Consider the following 22,203-nt stretch of genomic DNA (forward strand, 5'->3'; position numbering starts at 1 on the left):
GGCAGAGAAGATGTAGCTGAAAAGCTGAGTGTGGACACAAATGTTAAATAAAGCGTAAATCTGAGACTTACAGGATCAGTGGATGTAGAGGTTGACAGGTGGATGGACGTCAGGTGAACAGACTGAACGAGGGAACAGGACAGAGAACGACATAAAACTGATGTATAACTGTGAATCTGAATTAACCTTTAAAGCTTTAAACCAGCGTAGACTGACTCTTTCTCTTCTCACAGCTGCAGATAAAACACCAGACTTTATCTGCTGCTACCGAAAGACTAGATCAGATCTGATCTAGATTCACATTCTCATCATTCAGCCAATCAGAAGGACTGTGGCTGCAGCCCCCTCAGTCCTCCAGAGTATCTACAAGGGTTCAGTGTTATTTAGATTTAGAGACAGGACCTGGTCTAATTCTTCTCTGTGATGAATCAAATAATGTAAAGAGAGTAAAGTGAATTTAGAGCTGAGTAATAATCAGACATCAGTTTCATCATCAACCCTCTGTTACTGATGCTTTAAAAAGCTCTGCTCCTCCTCCTGACGGCCTGAAGGTCATCAAGCCGCGGCCCCGCCCCCCAGAATCTGGCCTGGACTGACTCAAAAAGACCACAGAATGACTGGTGCTCTCTGAAAACTGTTTTTATTTGAAATGAGTCCACCACGGCTACACTGGACCTCCACCACCCTCCTGAGACCTGGACTCAGTCTCCAGTCCAGTCCACAGTTCAGGAGCTGAGGCGGAGGCTGTTTTCAAGTAAGAGGCTCAGGTTTACAGTCTTTCCCAAGTGACCTGAAGGCAGCGTCGTATTCAGACCACACCCCAACCCCACCCCCCACCCCCTCTAGACCTTGTCCGACAAGGACGTAACACCAGTTTGTTTTAAGTGCTGTCAAGTTTCAGTAGAGAACCATTGAACATCGGACCCTCAGGAATTAACAGAAACAAGAAGATACCTGTAGATACCTACAGATACCTGAAGATACCTGTAGATACCTGAAGATACCTGCAGATACCTACAGATACCTGCAGATACCTGAAAATACCTGCAGATACCTGAAGATACCTACAGATCTGTGGTTCGTCACATCCAGATTATATTTCCAAAAGGAATTTATAATTTTCTGGTGTCAGAGTAAAAGAGTTGGGATCTCCCCTTGGGATTTGATAATGATGATAATGAGGGTAACACCAGTCTCACAGGAGACATGTGAATATAAAACACAACTAGAGCAGATTAAACTCAGTGGATGTAGGCAGCATAAAGACGTACCCTCCATGGAAACAGTCGTTCAACCCGTGTCTGCAGATTAAATTACACTCAATGAGCGACCAGGAGTCAGACCAGGTCGTTCAATTTCAGGAGAAAATGTTGAGAGAAGTTTTAGATTCTAGTTTAAACCAATTTACAGATGACTGGAAACCACTTGGATGAGTGGACAAACGTCTTTGGATAAACCATGACCTGGATGACAGAGAACCTTCACACATACTGGAAATAAACCCTCCAACCTCCCCACCCGCCCACACTTCCTTCAGACTCACCATGCCCCGCCCACACTCTCTCCAGACTCACCATGCCCCGCCCACACTCTCTCTAGACTCACCATGCCCCGCCCACACTCTCTCTAGACTCACCATGCCCCGCCCACACTTCCTCTAGACTCACCATGCCCCGCCCACACTTCCTCCAGACTCACCATGCCCCGCCCACACTTCCTCCAGACTGACCATGCCCCGCCCACACTCTCTCCAGACTCACCATGCCCCGCCCACACTCTCTCTAGACTCACCATGCCCCGCCCACACTTCCTCTAGACTCACTATGCCCCGCCCACACTTCCTCTAGACTCACTATGCCCCGCCCACACTTCCTCTAGACTCACTATGCCCCGCCCACACTTCCTCTAGACTCACTATGCCCCGCCCACACTCTCTCTAGACTCACCATGCCCCGCCCACACTTCCTCTAGACTCACTATGCCCCGCCCACACTTCCTCTAGACTCACTATGCCCCGTCCACAATTAATAATTAATCCTACGCTCTGCTCAACCTCCACCAGCTACAAGTAAATGTTGGATCATACACTGAACTTATTTATAAAAATATTTTTTACAACTCTCACGGTTCCACAGGACCTCTTTACGGAGCGGTTGCCCAGGCAACTGGTGGTCTCATTATGTCATATCCTGTTTCTATAGCAACAAATAACAAACTAAAAAAAAATGACACTTTAACATTCATCAACATTTCATTAACTACCTAAAATGACAGAAACCATCCTTGAAAGTAATTTGACGTATGTAAGTTTGACCCAAGCCCCGCCCACTAACTGCAGGCTCCAGCCACCAGGGGGAGCTCTACTTGCTCTGGCTTCACTTTAGAGGAGCTGCTCCATATTTTCATACAGTCTATGTTTAAAGAGGCCTTTGAGACCAGGTCTAGAAGAAAATAAATGAAAAAGCTATTTTTTTTTTTTGTATTGTTATTTAAGTATAGTTTGTTTTTCTCAACGATCAACATGGATTAGAATTAGAAACGTCAACCATTTCCATGGAGTGTACTTATTTGTTAACAGGACTAATAAATTAAAACCATTAAAGTTTGATAGTGTAGCCCAATAGAAACCGACTGATACTGGACCCAGTGTGAACTACCTCTGCTGCTGACCGTGCAACTCACAGAGCCAGAGAGACAACCGGCCTAAATCTAGTTCACAATAAACACCAACAGTGTTGTTCTAAGCTAACAGGGTCAGGGAGGAGGTGTCATTTTACTGGGGAGAGTTAAACTAAATACATTCACTCTATGGTTACACAATGTCTGAATATGAGTCATGAAACATTTTATCAGCCTTAAGCCACTGATTTAATAGAGAACATGGACAATAACATTTTGAGTGAGTTTTGCTACACTGCACTCATACATCAATCATCCACAACATTATGACCACTGAGAGGAGAAGTGAAGAACATTTAAACCATCTTGTGACAATTCAGGGTTCTGTTAGGAAACTTCTGGACCTGCTATTCATTCCTGTGGATGATATTTAGACATGTAGCCCTCATCTAAACCAGACCAGCCCCCCCACCCCATAACAGCGACACTCAGCAGGGTGCAGCCTGACACAGACACACACACAAAAACACTTATATATATATATATATATCAAGAACAACACAAGGTGTTGACCTGGCCTTCAAATCCACTAGATCCCAAACTGATCGAGTTACTGAGGGATGATCCACAGAGGCCCTCCCAAAGACCCCAGACACAACAGGACCCCCTCAGAAGGCCCATGTCTATTCCCTGATGAGTCACGTCAAGAGAGACCTGCACTATATTAGGAAAGTGGTCATAATGTTGTGGCTGGTCAGTGTATGTATTTGAGTTAGGGTACAGTCAGATGTTTTCAGCATCTCCAACCAGCCTCTCAATCAGTCTGAACTCATCTTTAGTTAGCAGACGTTAGCTCGTTAGCTGCTGCAGCCACAGCTGATGAATATTAGAAATAAGAGCTTCACACGCATCCACTTTAATGCAAATGCTAGAAAGTTGCACAGGCAGAGCAGCAGCGATATTTCAGTGACTGTTTACCTACACTCCAGAAACACCCAGGAGTCTTTGCAGTCAGGTTAAGCCAAGAAATTGACATGCACTGAAATAAGAATCCAGATCGCATGCAGTTGGTTCAGCTACATCCACATCCAGGCTCTCTGACATGCAAAGCTCTAACAAACATCTGGGCTCTGGGGCTCCTCCAACAGAACCTGATCTCTTCAGAGCAGCAGCTTTCCAGCTTTACGTCATGTTTCAGAGCTCAGTTTTTAAGGTCCTAGAGAAAGAAAAGATTTCTTAAGTGCATGTAAACAGTGATTCACCCAGAGGAAGGCTTGCTCCTCTTGGTAGTGAACAGACTTCCATGCTTGCAGAGGAACTGAGTTACAGCTCTTGGTTGTCATCTCACCGGTTTGTAGGAGTTGAAGCTCTGAGGGATAAACCACAACCTCCTAAACATCTGCACCATCAGCTGTTTTAATATTTGGTTTCACTTGCATCAACATCTAGTGGCAACATTAACTAGTAATGGTGTTAGGTATAATAAGGAGTAATATCTCTGAGTCATACAGCAGTTAGCCCAGGATAGCGCTGTACACAAGACGGCCACCGTCACTTGGGGGGGGGGGTGTTTGATAATAACTGGGGGCTCCTCAGAGCCGCAGCTCGTTGGCCACTTTTGAGGCGATGTTCTTGAAGGCTATGGACGTGCCCGAGATCCTTTTAAAGCGAACTCCGTTGAGCGAGAGGCGGGGCAGTTTGCACACCTCCATTTCCCACTGGACCAGACTGTCATGGCGGGCGTCGCCGTGGACGCAGAACAGCAAGTAGCGCTCACGCTGCTCATAGTCACAGTTGTTGGCGTCCAGAACCCTCCGGATCTCCTTCATCATGTCCCCCGGCTCCATGGACGACGTGGTCTTCATGCTCCAGGTGAAGCGCAGGGAACGAGGCTTGGACTCCCGGCCCTCCTCTTTAGGTTCACCGGAAAAACTCCTGCAGGAGGAAACCAGTAAAAACAAGGAAGAATGAAACTAAGGAACAGCAGCTCTGACAAAAGTGACCGAAGATTCATCCTCATTAAACCAAATGAATTTCTGTCCAGGTGTTTTTCTTATGGAGCCGACTAGACCAGTAGACAGTAATGAATGTCTATCACTGACCTGAGGACAGACCCCTCATGTGCACCACACTGTGAGGTGCAGATATGTATAGCCTGTATAAAACCAGGCTGCATGTCCTCGTCCTCCACAGCCTGGTGGTAGATAGACGGTGGAGCAGGTATTTCTTTAATAAGTTTATCAGATAGTTGATGTGCAGCCTCCTTCTCTCTGGTACCACAGGATGTTGTACCTGATGTCCAGAGGATCTGGACCGTTCCTCTGTTAGCATTAGCATTAGCATGTCTTTTTAACTGCAGTAGGACTTTAGTTGCATTGCAGGACTGACATGCCACAGTAGAATGGGCTTCATCTTTAGTGGAGGATTTCCACACACTTGATGAACCAGCGACCCACTGGACTCCTCACCTGTCTTCATGGTGGCGGCCATGTTGGTACGGTCATGTGATCAGAGACTAGCCCACATGATGCTTAAAGAGTGAAGTGGACTAATGGACTGTGGACTAAAGCCCATAGTCACATCGTATCATAATGACCTGGAGCAGGAGGTGAAGGGGCGTCTCTAGATGTTACTGCTCCGTCTACACATCTACTGGAAGCTTCTATGCTGAGTTATGGGTGATACGGCAAAAATATCATATCACGATTTTTAAAAATAAAATCACGATTTCAATTTTATCACGATCTTAAATTGAAAAATGAAATGAAAGAACCTTTCTTAACCGATTTTATTTTAAATAGTGTCAGTTTAATTTGCAATTTACAGAATGTGGCCTCGACGATCCCACAATCTCTGCAGTTTGATAGATCGTCTTCACGTTGTAATCGTTCACCATTTAATATCGTCATATCGCCCACCCCTACGTTGAGTTTCCTAATAGGGTAAAGGTTCAGCATGTACGTATCATTTAGTAGCAGGAAGCTGCAACAGTCCACTGGTCCACTAGTCCACTAGTCTCTAGGGTAATTTATTTTTTTTATCTTGCAGAACCTCGACCATCAAAGTATTGCCCACATGTTCCACAGCTGTTCCTGACCTGCGTACGAACTTGGAGGTGATCTTGCCGATGAGGGAGGTGGAGGTGCCGCGATGGGGCGTGGCCGGCGACGTCAGGCTTGGCGAGGCGGGGGGGCCGTTGTAAGTGGCAGGACGTCGATCTCGAAGCTGAGCTCCGTGGAAGGTGGAGCGGCTGGAGGTGCCCCGGGGGAAGCGGGTCCGGTCCGGGGTGGCTGTGCTGCTGGTGACGCTGAAGGCTGAGGGTGAGGACGGGGGCTGGTGGGGCGAGCTGAGGGAGGAGGGGGAGGATGTCAGAGAATAACAGAGCCCCATGGACTGAAAACACTTAAGTGAATTTAACGACAGACGGAGATGTTGCTGAAAAGGTTTCTATAAGATCGATCGATCAATTGCTCCTTGAATCATCAAGTCCCAAAAAAAAAAACAAAATGTGATCAGTTACAGATGATGTAAATGATTCATTGTATCTTGGCTTGGACCCCAGGACGACTGGCTGGTAACTACGTGGTAACTACGTGGTAACTACCTGGAGCTGTAGTTACCAGCCACTCGTCCTGCATCCTCAATAAATAAGAAGAAAAAAAATCTAAACTCACCTCTGATACTCGGCGTTGTCGTCGATGGGGGGCAGGCAGGACTTCATGGGATGTCCTGACGCAGACATGGACTTGACGTGACGGGGGCGAGTGGAGGAGACGGTCGCCCCCAGCGACGGGGAGGGGGAGGCAGCAGGAACCTCAGGAAGACTGGAGCACGTCAGATATTAGTGTGGAATGATACAGAAAGACACCAAAAACAACCACAGCTGAAACAAAGCGATGCACATAGGTACGAATAAGAACTCAAGATACAAGACAAACTATTAAAAACACTAAACAGGAGCAGGGTCTCATGCTGGGTTGAAAGCCAAGGAATAAAAATGGGTTTCGAGTCTTAAAATGGACAGTGAGGTTGAGGCAGCGCAGTAGTTTGTGAATAACCTCTGTCCCCTCTGAGCTTCGTTTAGACCTCGGTACCTCCAGGAAAACCTTATCAGCTGACCTGAGACCCTCGCCGAGCAGGTCTGTGGTCCCTCTTATGTCCTCTAGTTAAGAGAAGAGTGACCCCAAAATAAAGTATGTTACAGTAATCCAGCCCAGATGAGATGTGAAGAAGGAAATCTGGATTTACCCACTGCACCAGTTTAAACTCACGTCTTAAATCATCTTAAAGCCCAGAGCTGAGACTGCCAGCTTCACATAACATGTCATGGGTTCGGAAACGTAGCTGGGACCAAACAGCATCACTTCTGTTCTGTTATCATTAAAACTTTAGGAGGTCGTCCAGGTTTAATGTCTCCCAGAATGCACCTCACCTGGAGTCCTTCCCGTTGGGGACGGCGACCGAGTGGCGTTCAGCAGCGCTCCTGTCATAGACACATGTGTTCCTCCGAGTCATGCTCTGTAACACACACACACACACACACACACACACACACACACACACACACACACACACACACACACACACACACACACACACACACACACAGGTTATCATCAGCTCATTCATAGTGAATGTCTAGAAGTCTAGAAGGAGTAACTCCATCATTCAGCGCTTTCATCTCTAAATATGTGATTAATATCTTTCTTTTTATTTAAAGAGCTATTTAGGAAGTCAACAAACAAACAGAAAGTAAAAAAACGAATTGTAATCATTATCATTATAGGTTTAATTTGCTGGAGTCAAACTGACCTGAAGCATAAAACGTGTTGTTAGTAGAAGTGAAGTCGTACGTCCACATTTAAACACTAAAGCTAAATACTGACCCCGGAGGCGGTGGCTGACTTCCTGCGGTCTGGAGCTCCCATGGGCGACGCCGGCTCATCCTTCCTGCTGCTCTCCACACTGCTGGCATGAGAGCGTTTGGTGTAGGACACGGGCGGGGGGATAGAGGGCGCCACTGAGACACAAAACACACAAACTAAAGACTGAAGACTAAAGAAAAGGTCCCCCTCTGAACCGGTTTATTAGGAACCATGAAGAAGAACAAGTGTCCTGATGTTTCTAATGTGATGATGTTGATGATGTTCTAACAAATACATGTTTACATTAGTTTAAGGACCAGGAACCAGATTTGAAAGATTCATTCATCTGGATTTAACTCAGAACATTAGAATAAAGAAGAAGAACGAGAAGGAGGACAGAGATAAAAATGAGATTAAGAAGGAGAGGAGGAGGAAGAGGAAGAACACAGAAGAGTAGAAGAAGAGAGAGAAGAACAAGCTGAAGGAGGGAGAAGAAGAAGAAGGACCTCCCCCCTGGTCTGGATCCAGTCCCAGAGGGAGTGCATGGATCCAGGTTCTGGACTGACCGTGGTCACTGTAGCGTCGCTGCTTGTGAGTGGTTGCTAGGCTGCGTGGGGGGGCGGGGGACTGGATCCCACTGGAGCCGTGGACCAGGACCCCACTGGAGAAGGACTCGGTGGAGGCTTCACACTGGAGGAGGACGGGGGACAGACGGTTTAGAGACACGCTGGTCCAGGTCTCAGTGGTTCATTTATCAGACCAGACCAACCTCAGCAGACTTGGTCCCCAGCAGAAGATACGTGGCCGTGGCCTCGTTGTATTTCTGGCCGTCCAGAGCCTTCCTCACCTCCTCCTGGGGGAACCCCATGGTCCCCATCAGCTCTGATTGGACAGAAGACACAAGGGATTCAGTGGTTCTCATCTGGTCTGGCCTCAGGACCCATCACCCCTCAACGGCTTAAGGCCAGAAAACTTTCAACTTCTCAAATGTATTGAATGAAAAGACTAGAATAATATCACAGGATGAAAACACACAGAAACTACTGTAACGATGAACTGAACTAGAGAGAGAACTGTTCCCTTCACCTCTCAGTTCACTGCCTTTCACTATTTTATTCTAATCTTTCATTTATTCTCCAGAACGCATCATCCTCCTCCTCCTCCTCTAACCCAGATCACCTCAGCAAAGAAGAACAAGAACATTAAGATGATTGATTCATTGCTCCATCAGCAGTTTAGATCTGGATAAAAACAGAGCGACCCCTAGTGGACAGACTGGGAACGCGGGCTAATTCCTCTCGTCATGACCCTCATTGTTTTATCTGGGGTCAGAATATCTGGAGCAGGAGACACTTTGCTGTTTGGACGAATGGATGAGACAAGCTCAGTGAATATAAACGTCCATTAGAAATGATAACGATTAGAAATGATACAAATTATAAAGTTGATTATAAATGATAAAGTTGATTATAAATTATATAAATGATAAAGTTGATTATTAATGATAAAGCTGATTATAAATGATATAAATGATAAAGCTGATAATAAATGATAAAGCTGATTATAAATGATAAAGTTAATTATAACGAATATAAATGATAAAGTTGATTATAAATGATATAAATGATGAAGCAGATTATAAATGATATAAATGATGAAGCTGATTATAAATGATATAAATGATGAAGCTGATTATAAATGATACAGCTGATTATTAATGATGAAGCTGATTATAAATGATATAAATGATAAAGTTAGTTATAAATGATATAAATGATGAAGCCGATTATCGTCTCACCGATGCGTTTGAGGTCGTTGAGGTCCTGCTCTGGTTCAGGAAACGGTTTCAGCTCCTCTTCCTCGTAGCCGACGTTCATCCATCGATCCTTCATGACTTGCTGAGGAACAACAGGAGCTGATTAATGCAGCTTTAACCAGCACAGAGCAGTGTGAATATTAGTGGACGGACTCTAAACTGGTCCAGGGTTCCACATTGAGACGTTTTATATCCTCCTGCTCTGTGACCACAGGTCCAACATACAGGTGTTGTTCTTGTCCTTGGTGTAAACGTCCTCTGACACATTAGAACATCCAGACTAATCTAACACAGACACTGAATCCACATTCTGAGAGGTCCAGACCACGTGGTCTGCTTTAGCCACTCCCTCACACCAGGACAGACTTAAAACCACTGAGGAAGCTGGAGTCAGACCCACCATGACGACAGAACATGTCCCTGTAGGTCCATTTGGTAACTGTCCCCTAGTGGACACATAGCAGGGTTGTGTTGTTAAAATCACTGTTTCATCTGAGGAGCTTCTTCAGTTCTGAGGGACTGAAGGGAAGTTTAAAGAGGTTTAAATAGGGTGATGTCAACACCCCCCTCCCCCCCAATGACCAGTACGTATCCAGCGCAGTGATTCCTGATTGATATGTGTGTGGTGCTGATGGACAGCTCCTCGGATGATTGACAATTGTAAAGGTTGGGAACCACTGATTTAACCATTAACTGAAAGTTCCTCCAGTTCCTCAGAACTGAAGAAGATCCTCAGATGAAACGTATCCTCTAAACTCTCCTAAAGTCCAGATGACTTCTTTAAAACCCATAAGACATAAGGCGTCCGTCTTTGTGTAGATCTGCGGTTGTGTTTTCACCTGCAGGCTGCCTCGTTTGCCCGGGTTCAGGACCAGCAGCTTCTTCAGCAGGTTCTCACAGTCGGTCGACATGTAGAAGGGAATACGGTACTTTCCTCTGAGAACACGCTCCCTCAGCTCCTGCACACAGACACACAAACATGTTTCTGTTCTTTGTTATTAAAGAGCTTCTCTTGGTTCTGACACTGGAAAATAAAGTCAGATACTGTTGCGCGTGTTGATCTTCTCAGAGCTTGAACCCTTTGGACTAGACCCTGTTCAGAGTCAGAGTCCAGCTTCAATATGTTGTTATATAATATGTTATATTAGAGCAGAGTCTCTACAGTCAGCTGTTTGAGGTGTGAGGAGGTGACACATACTTTAGAACCAGCTGCGAAGGGTTGTTATCTATTTATTGTTCTTCTTATTTTAGAGACGAAGCTGAAATATATTCTCCCTCATTTAGTGATTAATGTAGAGGAAACAGTTCACTACTGGACCTGGAGGAGGTTTAACTTCCTATATTTAAACTGTCTCCGGACACTTTACACAAAATAAAACTCCTGGAGCAAGAACTAAGGCCACAGCAGCAAGAAATCACTCCTTTTAACAGGAAGAAACCAGAACCAGAACCAGGACCAGATCTTAAAAAACTATACATGTATATACTTTGTTCCTCCAGAGTGTCTTGTTCTTTCACATCATGCTGCTCATTTGTGACTTAATATGGCCCCAGGCGACAAATAAGGTTTTGGATCTGAATCTGGATCTGGATCTGGATCTGAATCTGGATCTGGGTCTGAATCTGGGTCTGAATCTTGATCTAGATCTAGATCTGGATCTGGATCTTGATCTGGGTCTGGATCTGAGTCTTGATCTGGATCTGAATCTGGATCCGAATCTAGGTCTGAATCTTGATCTAGATCTGGATCTGGATCTGGGTCTGGGTCTGAATTGGGATATGGATCCGAATCTGGATCTGGGTCTGGGTCTGGGTCTGGGTCTGGATCTGGATCAGGGTCTGGATCAGGGTCTGGATCCGGATCTGAATCTTGATCTTGATCTGAATCTGGATCTGGGTCTGAATCTGGGTCTGAATCTTGATCTAGATCTGGATCTGGATCTGGATCTTGATCTGGGTCTGGATCTGAGTCTTGATCTGGATCTGAATCTGGATCCGAATCTAGGTCTGAATCTTGATCTAGATCTGGATCTGGATCTGGGTCTGAATCGGGATATGGATCCGGATCTGGATCTGGGTCCGGATCTTGGTCTGGATCAGGGTCTGGATCAGGGTCTGAATCTTTATCTGCATCAGGATCCGAATCTTGATCTGGGTCTGGATCTGGGTCTGGATCTGAATCAAGGTCTTAATCTTGATCTTGATCTTGATCTTGATCTTGATCTTGATCTGGGTCTGGATCTAGATCAGGGTCTGGGTCTGGGTCTGGGTCTGGCTCTTGATCTGGGTCTAGATCTGGATGCCAGATCACCACATAGTTTCTATGAAACTGAAATATTTAAAGCACATCAAATATTAATGAGCTGAAGTACCTGAACATTTGACACCGTTCACCCTTTAAATGGAACGTTTCAGTAAATCTGAGTCTTTTCTATGATTTGAATAAAACAAACGACCAGATCGTGTTCTATCCTTTAAAAAAATGAAATGTGGTCCGGTTTCCTGTGGGCCAGATCAGATCCTCTGGTGGGCCTCTTTTGGGCCACGGGCCGTATCTTTGCCACCTGTGGCAGGGTCCCTGCCAAGCTCAGGGGTAGTTTTGTCTTTGAGAGTTTTCTCTGCGTGGTCCAACCTTGAGGTTCTGTCCATCGAAGGGCAGCGACCCGCTGACCAGCGTGTAGAGGATGACTCCCAGACTCCAGACGTCCACCTCCGGCCCGTCGTACTTCTTGCCCTAGAATGAAGACAGAACCACATGTTCACTCTGGAAATGGAATCATTGTCTTCATATCATTTATCCGTCCCTTCTTTCCTAAGACACTAGGCATGTTGCCCAGAGACGCGAGGACATGTGTTTATTGACCTGGAAGAGTTCAGGAGCAGCGTAAGGAGGCGACCCACAGAACGTGTCCAGTTTACTGCCCATCGTGAACTCATTACTGAAGCCAAAGTCGGCTATTTTAATGTTCATGTCAGCGTCCAGCAGGAGGTTCTCCGCCTGAAACAGCACAAACACATTAAAGACCCATCAGTCACGACAGGAAGGTCATTGGTTCAATACTCATTCATTATCTCCAGCAATTTAGAAAAAAAGCATTCCAAATAAATCAGATATGAGCTGAATATTGACCTCAGATTAGGATTTGAAATGAAATATTATCAGTCATCAGTGAACCAGACAGAAGTGGAGTGACAGCGCCACCTGGTGTCACTAAAGTGAGAAGTAAGATTATTACTTTGAGACCTCCCTGCTCCATGTACATTATGTAACATCTTAAGAAGTCACAGAAAGAAAACAGGATGTTTTTAGATATGAAATGATCTGGATATTACACAGATACATGAGATGATGCACAACTAGAAGAGAAGGTAGAAACTTTAACAAGGAGGAGACGTCTGATACGTTGGGATGGATAATAAATAATATCTGGTCCCTAAGTAGGAAATATTATTATTATTATTATTATTATGTTGTTATTCAGCTCTGACATCAATCAATCTAATCATCCATCACAAAGACATCTGGTGGGTCAGAAGAGACAGAGGATAGAGACAGAGGACAGAGACAGAGACAGAGACAGAGGACAGAGACAGAGACAGAGGACAGAGACAGAGACAGAGGGCAGAGACAGAGGACAGAGACAGAGGACAGAGACAGAGACAGAGGACAGAGGACAGAGGACAGAGGACAGAGACAGAGACAGAGGGCAGAGACAGAGACAGAGGACAGAGACAGAGGACAGAGACAGAGGGCGTCTCTTTCAGTGAAATGCTGAGGTTCATTTTCTACCTTCAGGTCTCTGTGAACGATCCTCTTCTGGTGACAATACTCCACCGCCGACACAATCTGACGGAGACACAGAGACACAGAGAGGACGCCTCAGAAGACAAATATCATTTCCTTTTAAGCTTTGATTTCATTCTAGGTCTAGGTGTAAGCCTGGGTGTAGGTCTGACTGTAGGTCTGGGTGTAGGTCTGGGTGTAGGTCTGGGTTTAGGTCTGGGTTTAGGTCTGGGTGTAGGTCTGAGTGTAGGTCTGGGTGTAGGTTCAGGTTTAGGTCTGGGTGTAGGTCTGGGTGTAGGTCTAGGTGTAGGTCTGACTGTAGGTCTGACTGTAGGTCTGGGTTTAGATCTGGGTGTAGGTCTGGGTTTAGATCTGGGTGTAGGTCTGGGTTTAGATCTGGGTGTAGGTCTGACTGTAGGTCTAGGTGTAGGTCTGACTGTAGGTCTGGGTGTAGGTCTGGGTGTAGGTGTAGGTCTGGGTTTAGGTCTGGGTGTAGGTCTGGGTGTAGGTCTGACTGTAGGTCTGGGTTTAGATCTGGGTGTAGGTCTAGGTGTAGGTCTGGGTGTAGGTCTGACTGTAGGTCTAGGTGTAGGTCTGACTGTAGGTCTGGGTGTAGGTGTAGGTGTAGATCTGGGTGTAGGTGTAGGTCTGGGTTTAGGTCTGGGTGTAGGTCTGGGTGTAGGTCTGTCTGTAGGTCTGGGTGTAGGTCTGGGTGTAGGTCTCACTGTAGGTCTGGGTTTAGGTCTGGGTGTAGGTCTGACTGTAGGTCTGGGTGCAGGTCTGGGTGTAAGTTTGGGTGTAGGTCTCACTGTAGGTCTCACTGTAGGTCTGGGTGTAGGTCTAGGTGTAGGTCTGGGTGTAAGTCTGACTGTAGGTCTGGGTTTAGATCTGGGTGTAGGTCTGGGTTTAGATCTGGGTTTAGGTCTGGGTGCAGGTCTGGGTGTAGGTCTGAGTGTAGGTCTGGGTTTAGATCTGGGTGTAGGTCTAGGTGTAGGTCTGGGTGTAGGTCTGACTGTAGGTCTAGGTGTAGGTCTGACTGTAGGTCTGGGTGTAGGTCTGGGTGTAGGTGTAGGTCTGGGTTTAGGTCTGGGTGTAGGTCTGTCTGTAGGTCTGGGTGTAGGTCTCACTGTAGGTCTGGGTGTAGGTCTGGGTGTAGGTCTGTCTGTAGGTCTGACTGTAGGTCTGGGTGTAGGTGTAGGTCTGGGTGTAGGTGTAGGTCTGGGTGTAGGTCTGTCTGTAGGTCTGGGTGTAGGTCTCACTGTAGGTCTGGGTTTAGGTCTGGGTGTAGGTCTGACTGTAGGTCTGGGTGCAGGTCTGGGTGTAAGTCTGGGTGTAGGTCTCACTGTAGGTCTGGGTGTAGGTCTAGGTGTAGGTCTGGGTGTAAGTCTGACTGTAGGTCTGGGTGCAGGTCTGGGTGTAAGTCTGACTGTAGGTCTGGGTGCAGGTCTGGGTGCAGGTCTGGGTGTAAGTCTGACTGTAGGTCTGGGTTTAGATCTGGGTGTAGGTGTAGGTGTAGGTCTGGGTGTAGGTCTGACTGTAGGTCTAGGTGTAGGTCTGACTGTAGGTCTGGGTGTAGGTGTAGGTCTGGGTTTAGGTCTGGGTGTAGGTCTGTCTGTAGGTCTGGGTGTAGGTCTGGGTGTAGGTCTCACTGTAGGTCTGGGTGTAGGTCTCACTGTAGGTCTGGGTGTAGGTCTCACTGTAGGTCTGTCTGTAGGTCTGACTGTAGGTCTGGGTGTAGGTGTAGGTGTAGGTCTGGGTGTAGGTGTAGGTCTGGGTGTAGGTCTGTCTGTAGGTCTGGGTGTAGGTCTGGGTGTAGGTCTCACTGTAGGTCTGGGTTTAGGTCTGGGTGTAGGTCTGACTGTAGGTCTGGGTGCAGGTCTGGGTGTAAGTCTGGGTGTAGGTCTCACTGTAGGTCTGGGTGTAGGTCTAGGTGTAGGTCTGGGTGTAAGTCTGACTGTAGGTCTGGGTGCAGGTCTGACTGTAGGTCTGGGTTTAGATCTGGGTGTAGGTCTAGGTGTAGGTCTGGGTGTAGGTCTGACTGTAGGTCTGACTGTAGGTCTGGGTGTAGGTCTGGGTGCAGGTCTGGGTGGGAAGGTGAGCCTCTGGTTCAGGTCTACATATCCCAATCCAAACACAGCAGCGGAATTTTCCCACAGCAGCGGAATTTAATAAGATAAACTTGTGAAGCTAAAGGCTAAGTGCTAGCAGCAGAGAGGATTGTGGGATACCGAGTACTGTTCTCACCTGGCGGAACTTGGCCCTGGCCTCCTTCTCCTTCATCCGTCCATGAGCCACCAGGTAGTCAAAGACCTCACCTGAGACACATGAACACATGAGACACATGAACACATGAGACACATGAGACATCTGAGACACACATACACACATGAACACATGAACATATGAAACATCTGAGACACAAGACACACATACACACATGAACACATGAACACACCTCCACTGGCGTACTCCATCACCAGGTTCAGGGTTTTCTCCGTCTCTATCACCTCAAAGAGCTTCACTGGAACGAGACACAGTAGAGCCATCAACATCCTGCCATATACTGAGCCATCAACATCCTGCCACATACTGAGCCATCAACATGCTGCCAAATACTGAGCCATCAACATACTGCCACATACTGAGCCATCAACATACTGCCACATACTGAGCCATCAACATACTGCCACATACTGAGCCATCAACATACTGCCACATACTGAGCCATCAACATGCTGCCAAATACTGAGCCATCAATATGCTACCCAATACTGAGCCATCAACATGCTGCCAAATACTGAGCCATCAACATGCTGGCAAATACTGAGCCATCAACATGCTGGCAAATACTGAGCTCAAGATGCTGCCAAATACCGACCTCTAATGCTGTCAAATACTGAGCTCTAATGCCGCTAAATACTGAGCTCTAATGCTGTTAAATACTGAGCTCTAATACAGTTAAATACTGAGCTGTAATGCTGCTAAATACTGAGCTGCAATGCTGCTAAATACTGAGCTGTAATGCTGCTAAATAATGCTGCTAAATACTGAGCTGTAATGCTGCTAAATACCGAGTACCAGTGCTGCTAAATACTTAATGCTACAAATGAAGTACTTTGTACTTCGACCTCTGATACTGAACTAGTTGATGCTGTAAAACTGCACTGCTGCTAAATGTGAAGGACCACTCCTGCCAAATACTGCACCATGGTTCCACTGTTCTACAAAGCAAAATATGTGCAAACGTCAGCAAAATAACAACTTTATCGACAGAAGACAAAGGAGGAGGAAGAGGAGGAGGAAAAGGAGGAAGAGGAGGAGGAGGAGGGGGGAGGGGCTCACCGATGTTGGGGTGGTTGAGGATCTTCATCACGCTGACTTCTCTGAAGAGCTGAGGGAATAATATGAATCAGATCAGAAGAACCAGGCAAAACTCCATCCATCCATCCATCCATCCATCCATCCATCCATCCATCCATCCATCCATCCATCCATCCATCCATCCATCTATCTATCTATCTATCTATCTATCTATCCATCCATCCATCCATCCATCCATCCATCCATCCATCATCCATCCATCCATCCTACCTTCTGCAGACTGGAAGGGTTCAGCTGAGTTTTGTCGATGATCTTGATGGCGACCTGCAGACAGGAGGAAGTAGATCATCAACACAGTGAAACCTCCACCCTGACCCCCCACAGGAGGACATTCTGCTGCCCCCCCTGCCCCCCCCCTCCTCCTCCCCACCCCCCCACCTCCTCCTCCTCCTCTCTAAATAAATCTCTGTCTCTGTTTGATCTGAACTCGACTCTGAGCTGCTGACGTCTGCACCATCAATAATTCATCTAAAAACTGAACCTTTCAAACACGTTCGACCGTCTCTGCAGAGGATCTGAGTCCAGATTCAACAGCCTCCTCATCATAGATTATATGGGACACGTTCTCAGTTAGGTTCCTATAGATTATATATGACATGTTCTCAGTTAGGTTCCTATATATTATATATGACTCGTTCTCAGTTAGGTTCCTATAGATTATATATGACACGTTCTCAGTTAGGTTCCTATAGATTATATAGGACACGTTCTCAGTTAGGTTCCTATATATTATATATGACACGTTCTCAGATAGGTTCCTATAGATTATACAGGACACGTTCTCAGTTAGGTTCCTATAGATCATATATGACACGTTCTCAGTTAGGTTCCTATAAATAAATATTAAACGTTCTCAGTTAGGTTCTTATATATTAAATATGACATGTTCTCAGTTAGGTTCCTATATATCAAATAACATGTTCTCAGTTAGGTTCCTATAAATAAATATGACACATTCTCAGTTAGGTTCCTATATATCAAATAACATGTTCTCAGTTAGGTTCCTATATATTAAATATGTCATGTTCTCAGTTAGGTTCCTATAGATTATATGGGACACGTTCCCAGTTAGGTTCCTATAAATAAATATTACACGTTCTCAGTTAGGTTCTTATATATTAAATATGACATGTTCTCAGTTAGGTTCCTATAGATTATATAGGACACGTTCTCAGTTAGGTTCCTATAGATTATATATGACACGTTCTCAGTTAGGTTCCTATAGATTATATAGGACATGTTCTCAGTTAGGTTCCTATATATTATATATGACAAGTTCTCAGTTAGGTTCCTATAGATTATATATAACACGTTCTCAGTTAGGTTCCTATATATTATATATGACACGTTCTCAGTTAGGTTCCTATAGATTATATAGGACACGTTCTCAGTTAGGTTCCTATAAATAAATATTACACGTTCTCAGTTAGGTTCCTATATATTATATATGACACGTTCTCAGATAGGTTCCTATAGATTATATAGGACACGTTCTCAGTTAGGTTCCTATATATTATATAAGACATGTTCTCAGTTAGGTTCCTATAAATAAATATGACACATTCTCAGTTAGGTTCCTATATATCAAATAACATGTTCTCAGTTAGGTTCCTATAAATAAATATTACACGTTCTCAGTTAGGTTCCTATATTTAAATATGACACATTCTAAGTTAGGTTCCTATATATTATATATGACACGTTCTCAGTTAGGTTCCTATAGATTATATGGGACACGTTCTCAGTTAGGTTCCTATAGATTATATATGACACGTTCTCAGTTAGGTTTCTATAGATTATATGGGACACGTTCTCAGTTAGGTTCCTATAGATTATATATGACACGTTCTCAGTTAGGTTCCTATATATTATATATGACACGTTCTCAGTTAGGTTCCTATAGATTATATATGACACGTTCTCAGTTAGGTTCCTATAGATTATATATGACACGTTCTCAGTTAGGTTCCTATATATTATATATGACACGTTCTCAGATAGGTTCCTATAGATTATATAGGACACGTTCTCAGTTAGGTTCCTATATATTATATAAGACATGTTCTCAGTTAGGTTCCTATAGATCATATATGACACGTTCTCAGTTAGGTTCCTATAGATTATATATGACACGTTCTCAGTTAGGTTCCTATAGATTATATATGACACATTCTCAGTTAGGTTCCTATAGATTATATAGGACATGTTCTCAGTTAGGTTCCTATAGATTATATAGGACATGTACTCAGTTATTTTCCTATAGATTATATAGGACACGTTCTCAGTTAGGTTCCTATAGATTATATAGGACATGTTCTCAGTTAGGTTCCTATAGATTATATAGGACATGTTCTCAGTTAGGTTCCTATAGATTATATAGGACATGTACTCAGTTATTTTCCTATAGATTATATAGGACACGTTCTCAGTTAGGTTCCTATAGATTATATAGGACATGTTCTCAGTTAGGTTCCTATAGATTATATAGGACATGTTCTCAGTTAGGTTCCTATAAATAAATATTAAACGTTCTCAGTTAGGTTCTCATATATTAAATATGACATGTTCTCAGTTAGGTTCCTATATATCAAATAACATGTTCTCAGTTAGGTTCCTATAAATAAATATGACACATTCTCAGTTAGATTCCTATATATCAAATAACATGTTCTCAGTTAGGTTCCTATATATTAAATATGTCATGTTCTTAGTTAGGTTCCTATAGATTATATGGGACACGTTCCCAGTTAGGTTCCTATAAATAAATATTACACGTTCTCAGTTAGGTTCTTATATATTAAATATGACATGTTCTCAGTTAGGTTCCTATATATTAAATGGGACATGTTCTCAGTTAGGTTCCTATAGATTAAATAACATGTTCTCAGCTAGGTTCCTATAGATTATATAGGACACGTTCTCAGTTAGGTTCCTATAGATTATATAGGACACGTTCTCAGTTAGGTTCCTATAGATTATATAAGACATGTTCTCACCTCTCGTCCCGTCAGCGTGTGTCGGGCCAGTTTAACTTTGGCGAAGTTGCCCTTGCCGATGGTCTTGATGAGCCGGTAGTGGCCGAGATGAGGCTGGTCGGAGGAGGAGGAGGTTCGACATGGAGGCAGGACGTGGCGGCCGGACGGTTTGGGGGGCGGAGCCGGGGGCTCGGGGAGGCCGAGGTCTGAAGACTTGACCTGAAAGACGGAGACATTTATTATTATTAGAATAGAATAACCGAGTCAAAGCAGCAGCATCATTTATCCTGAGAACATCCGAACACGGACCAGGTTCAACGCTCCAGAGGCCAAAAACATCAGGCAAAAAGAATCAGTTCACAAACAGATTAATTAAGGTCCTGGTCCATGAAAGAGGTCGATTAACTGAAAGATTCAGACTGTGACTGGAAACTAAAAGGAGCCAACAAAACAACCTCCACAAACCGACACAGATACAGAGCAAACAAATCAAACCCGAGTCCAGCCCTCGTCTCCTCCGTGTTAAAGGACAACACACTGAGGACAGGCTGAGGTCAGGGGGACGGACAAAGAGGACGTCCAAGAATAAAACCCTTCAGTGGCAAACAAACAGATTTAAAGTGTTGTTGCTCTGGAGAGGCAGGTCCATCAGAGTCAGCGCAGACCCAGGAAGTTTAAATGAATACTTGTGAATGTTTCCCTGTAGAGTCACGACGTCTGAGGATGAAGAGGAACCAGAAGCCGTGTGCAGCCAAGCAGAGACGGAGGCGTTAGTCAGGATCTAGTAACATGTGGATGTTTAAACAGAATCCGTGGAGTCGCTCAGGTCAAAGGCTGCAAACAAACAACAACAACAGACACTGAATGCTGCATGGTTCAGGAGAAAGAAACGTTTCCTGGAGACGAGTCTTCTCTTCTACTCATCCTCCTCCTTTAAAGTTTAAAGCGTTTCCTCAAGTCTCTGATCCCTCAACAAATATAAAACCCCTGCACCACAGAGAGAAGGTGCACCGGGCAGGACGTCCTGGTCCTGATCCTCTTCTCCAACACATTTAATATTTAATATCTGTCTATGAATGAGACTGAGTCTGGCTTTTATTCTTAAAGTCTCTGCAGACATCTTCATCATCTTCATCGCGTCTGCCCCACGGCTCAGGACAGAGGCAACAGATATGTTTAACAAACTTCATCCAGAGAACAAAGAGGTCTAACAGGAGCCTGGAGCCGCTGATACCTCCGGTCCTCACCCACTAAAACCTTCCTCATTCACTTTCAGGTCAAATCTAACAGGCTGTGTGGAGTTCAGGGGCGCTGGGAGATCACAGTGCTCCAGTCAGAACTGCACCGTCATGAAACAGAGCCGTGCTCTATAAAAGGGGCCCAGGTTTATATCTGTAGAGGCTCCAGGATCAATACGTCAGGACCTTTAAAACTCCTTCAGACCGGAGGAGCAGAGCGCATCAACCGCGAGGAGCATCAGCCTCTGAACTACAAGAAAATGACTAAAGTCATCAGGAAATACAACTAATCCCACCCAGTCGACAGTATGAGGTTCAAACTGTGTGCAACATAATCAGGAGTGAAAGTTTGAAATTAATAAAAGTAATAAAAGTTAACTATTAATCCAACAAACCCAGAGCCGGAAAGAAGCGGAACCGGAGGACGGAGCGGGGACGACTCACCTGCTCGGACTCGGTGACCGGGGTCAGGGGCTTGGTCCCGGACATGTTCCTGCGGCTCTCCGCTCTCCTCACACCTCCACCATCCTCTCCACCTCCACCACCGTCCTCTCCACCTCCTCCACCTCCACCAGCGGCAGCGGCAGCGGCAGCATCTCTCCCCGGGAACCAGGCCACCGCGGCGGGGCGCAGCTGGGGCGGTGCGCCGGCTGCAGGGAGGGAGGCCGGGGCGGCGGCTCCGGAGAGGCCCGGGGTCTGTGTCGGTGCGGGGGGGTGGGGGCGGATAAGGAGAAAGGGAGACGGAGACGGAGAGATAGAGGAGAAGTATTTAAGTTGAAATCCTTCCTGCAGCTGCACGGTTCTCCGGTTCCCTGGTTCCCTGGTTCTCAGCAGTACTGCGGAGTTGTGATGCGTCATGCGTAAAAGAGCCGATTCTTGGTAGTGAATCAGAAGAGTCGATTCCCATGTAGTCAGAGCCGTCTCCTCAGTGTTTATGTTTCCTTTTACTCGTTCATCTGTGCTCAGGTGAGGAGGGGACTGAACTTTGACTTCATGGACAAACCACGTGGTTAATCACGTGTGAGGACTCATAAACCAGCAGGGTGTGGGATCCATGATGAACCATGAGTTCACAGACTGAGTAAAGGCTCGTTTATAGTACTGCCTTTAGTATCCTACGTACACAGAGTCCAGTCCAGTCCTCCACCCAACACACACATGGTTTAATTGTTCACTGTTTGTACCAGTTCCATTCATTTCTGTGCTTCTGGTGCTTTTACTGTTCACTGTATTTTATTGTGTGTAGCTGCTATAGTTTTTTTGTTTTTATCTTTATGCTGCTATAGTTTCTATTTATGATGCAGAAAACTTTATTAATCCTTCAAGGAACCAGTTTTGTTGCGGTTTCTCCCATAAAGTGGCCGTTTCAAGTCAAATACAAGAAAAATACACAAAAATATAAAGAATAAGAATACGATGCCTAAAAATCAAACCTATTAATAATAAACTCATCCCTGTGGCCACAGAAAGGCTGAACCTCCCGGCTCATTAGACTCATCCTCACTTATTTAATACGTTGGTTTTA

General features: G+C 45.2%; 1 protein-coding gene and 1 long non-coding RNA gene across 3 annotated transcripts; both read right to left on the reverse strand.

The window, feature by feature from the left end:
- Window positions 1–621: 621 nt before the first annotated feature.
- On the reverse strand, window positions 622–1,605 carry LOC125003589. Its single transcript, XR_007112238.1, has 2 exons — window positions 1,055–1,605; window positions 622–1,014 (listed from the first exon to the last, which is right to left on the reverse strand). It is a non-coding gene; the product is annotated as an uncharacterized LOC125003589 (long non-coding RNA).
- Window positions 1,606–3,254: 1,649 nt separating this feature from the next.
- Window positions 3,255–22,203, reverse strand: mark1 (MAP/microtubule affinity-regulating kinase 1). Of its 2 annotated transcripts, XR_007112224.1 has the most exons (19): window positions 21,123–22,203; window positions 19,462–19,659; window positions 16,676–16,729; window positions 16,427–16,475; window positions 15,540–15,605; window positions 15,329–15,399; window positions 13,091–13,147; window positions 12,164–12,298; window positions 11,933–12,034; window positions 10,140–10,259; window positions 9,283–9,382; window positions 8,254–8,366; window positions 8,051–8,174; window positions 7,506–7,639; window positions 7,052–7,137; window positions 6,294–6,443; window positions 5,717–5,965; window positions 3,968–4,554; window positions 3,255–3,835 (listed from the first exon to the last, which is right to left on the reverse strand). XR_007112224.1 is itself a non-coding variant. In XM_047577526.1 (18 exons), the coding sequence occupies exons 1-18, from the start codon at window positions 21,534–21,536 to the stop codon at window positions 4,212–4,214; spliced, it is 2,565 nt and encodes an 854-aa protein (XP_047433482.1). In that variant the 5' UTR covers window positions 21,537–22,203; the 3' UTR covers window positions 3,255–4,211. The 2 variants fall into 2 exon arrangements, 1 of the variants encoding a protein (XP_047433482.1); XM_047577526.1 differs by having other exon boundaries at window positions 3,255–4,554.

The sequence above is a fragment of the Mugil cephalus genome, chromosome 2 (assembly GCF_022458985.1).
Source record: "Mugil cephalus isolate CIBA_MC_2020 chromosome 2, CIBA_Mcephalus_1.1, whole genome shotgun sequence".
In the NCBI taxonomy this organism is placed as follows: Eukaryota; Metazoa; Chordata; class Actinopteri; order Mugiliformes; family Mugilidae; genus Mugil; species Mugil cephalus.

What these genes read in the sequence shown, in the direction of transcription:
- mark1 (XM_047577526.1), bottom strand. Translation starts at nt 21,536, where the DNA reads ATGACGCATCACAACTCCGCAGTACTGCTGAGAACCAGGGAACCAGGG. An exon ending in GCAAACGAGGCAGCCTGCAG is followed by an intron (nt 9,383 to 10,139) that starts GTGAAAACACAA and finishes GTTGTTCCTCAG; the next exon opens with CAAGTCATGAAGGATCGATG. An exon ending in GCGACGCTACAGTGACCACG is followed by an intron (nt 7,640 to 8,050) that starts GTCAGTCCAGAA and finishes TTTGTGTCTCAG; the next exon opens with TGGCGCCCTCTATCCCCCCG.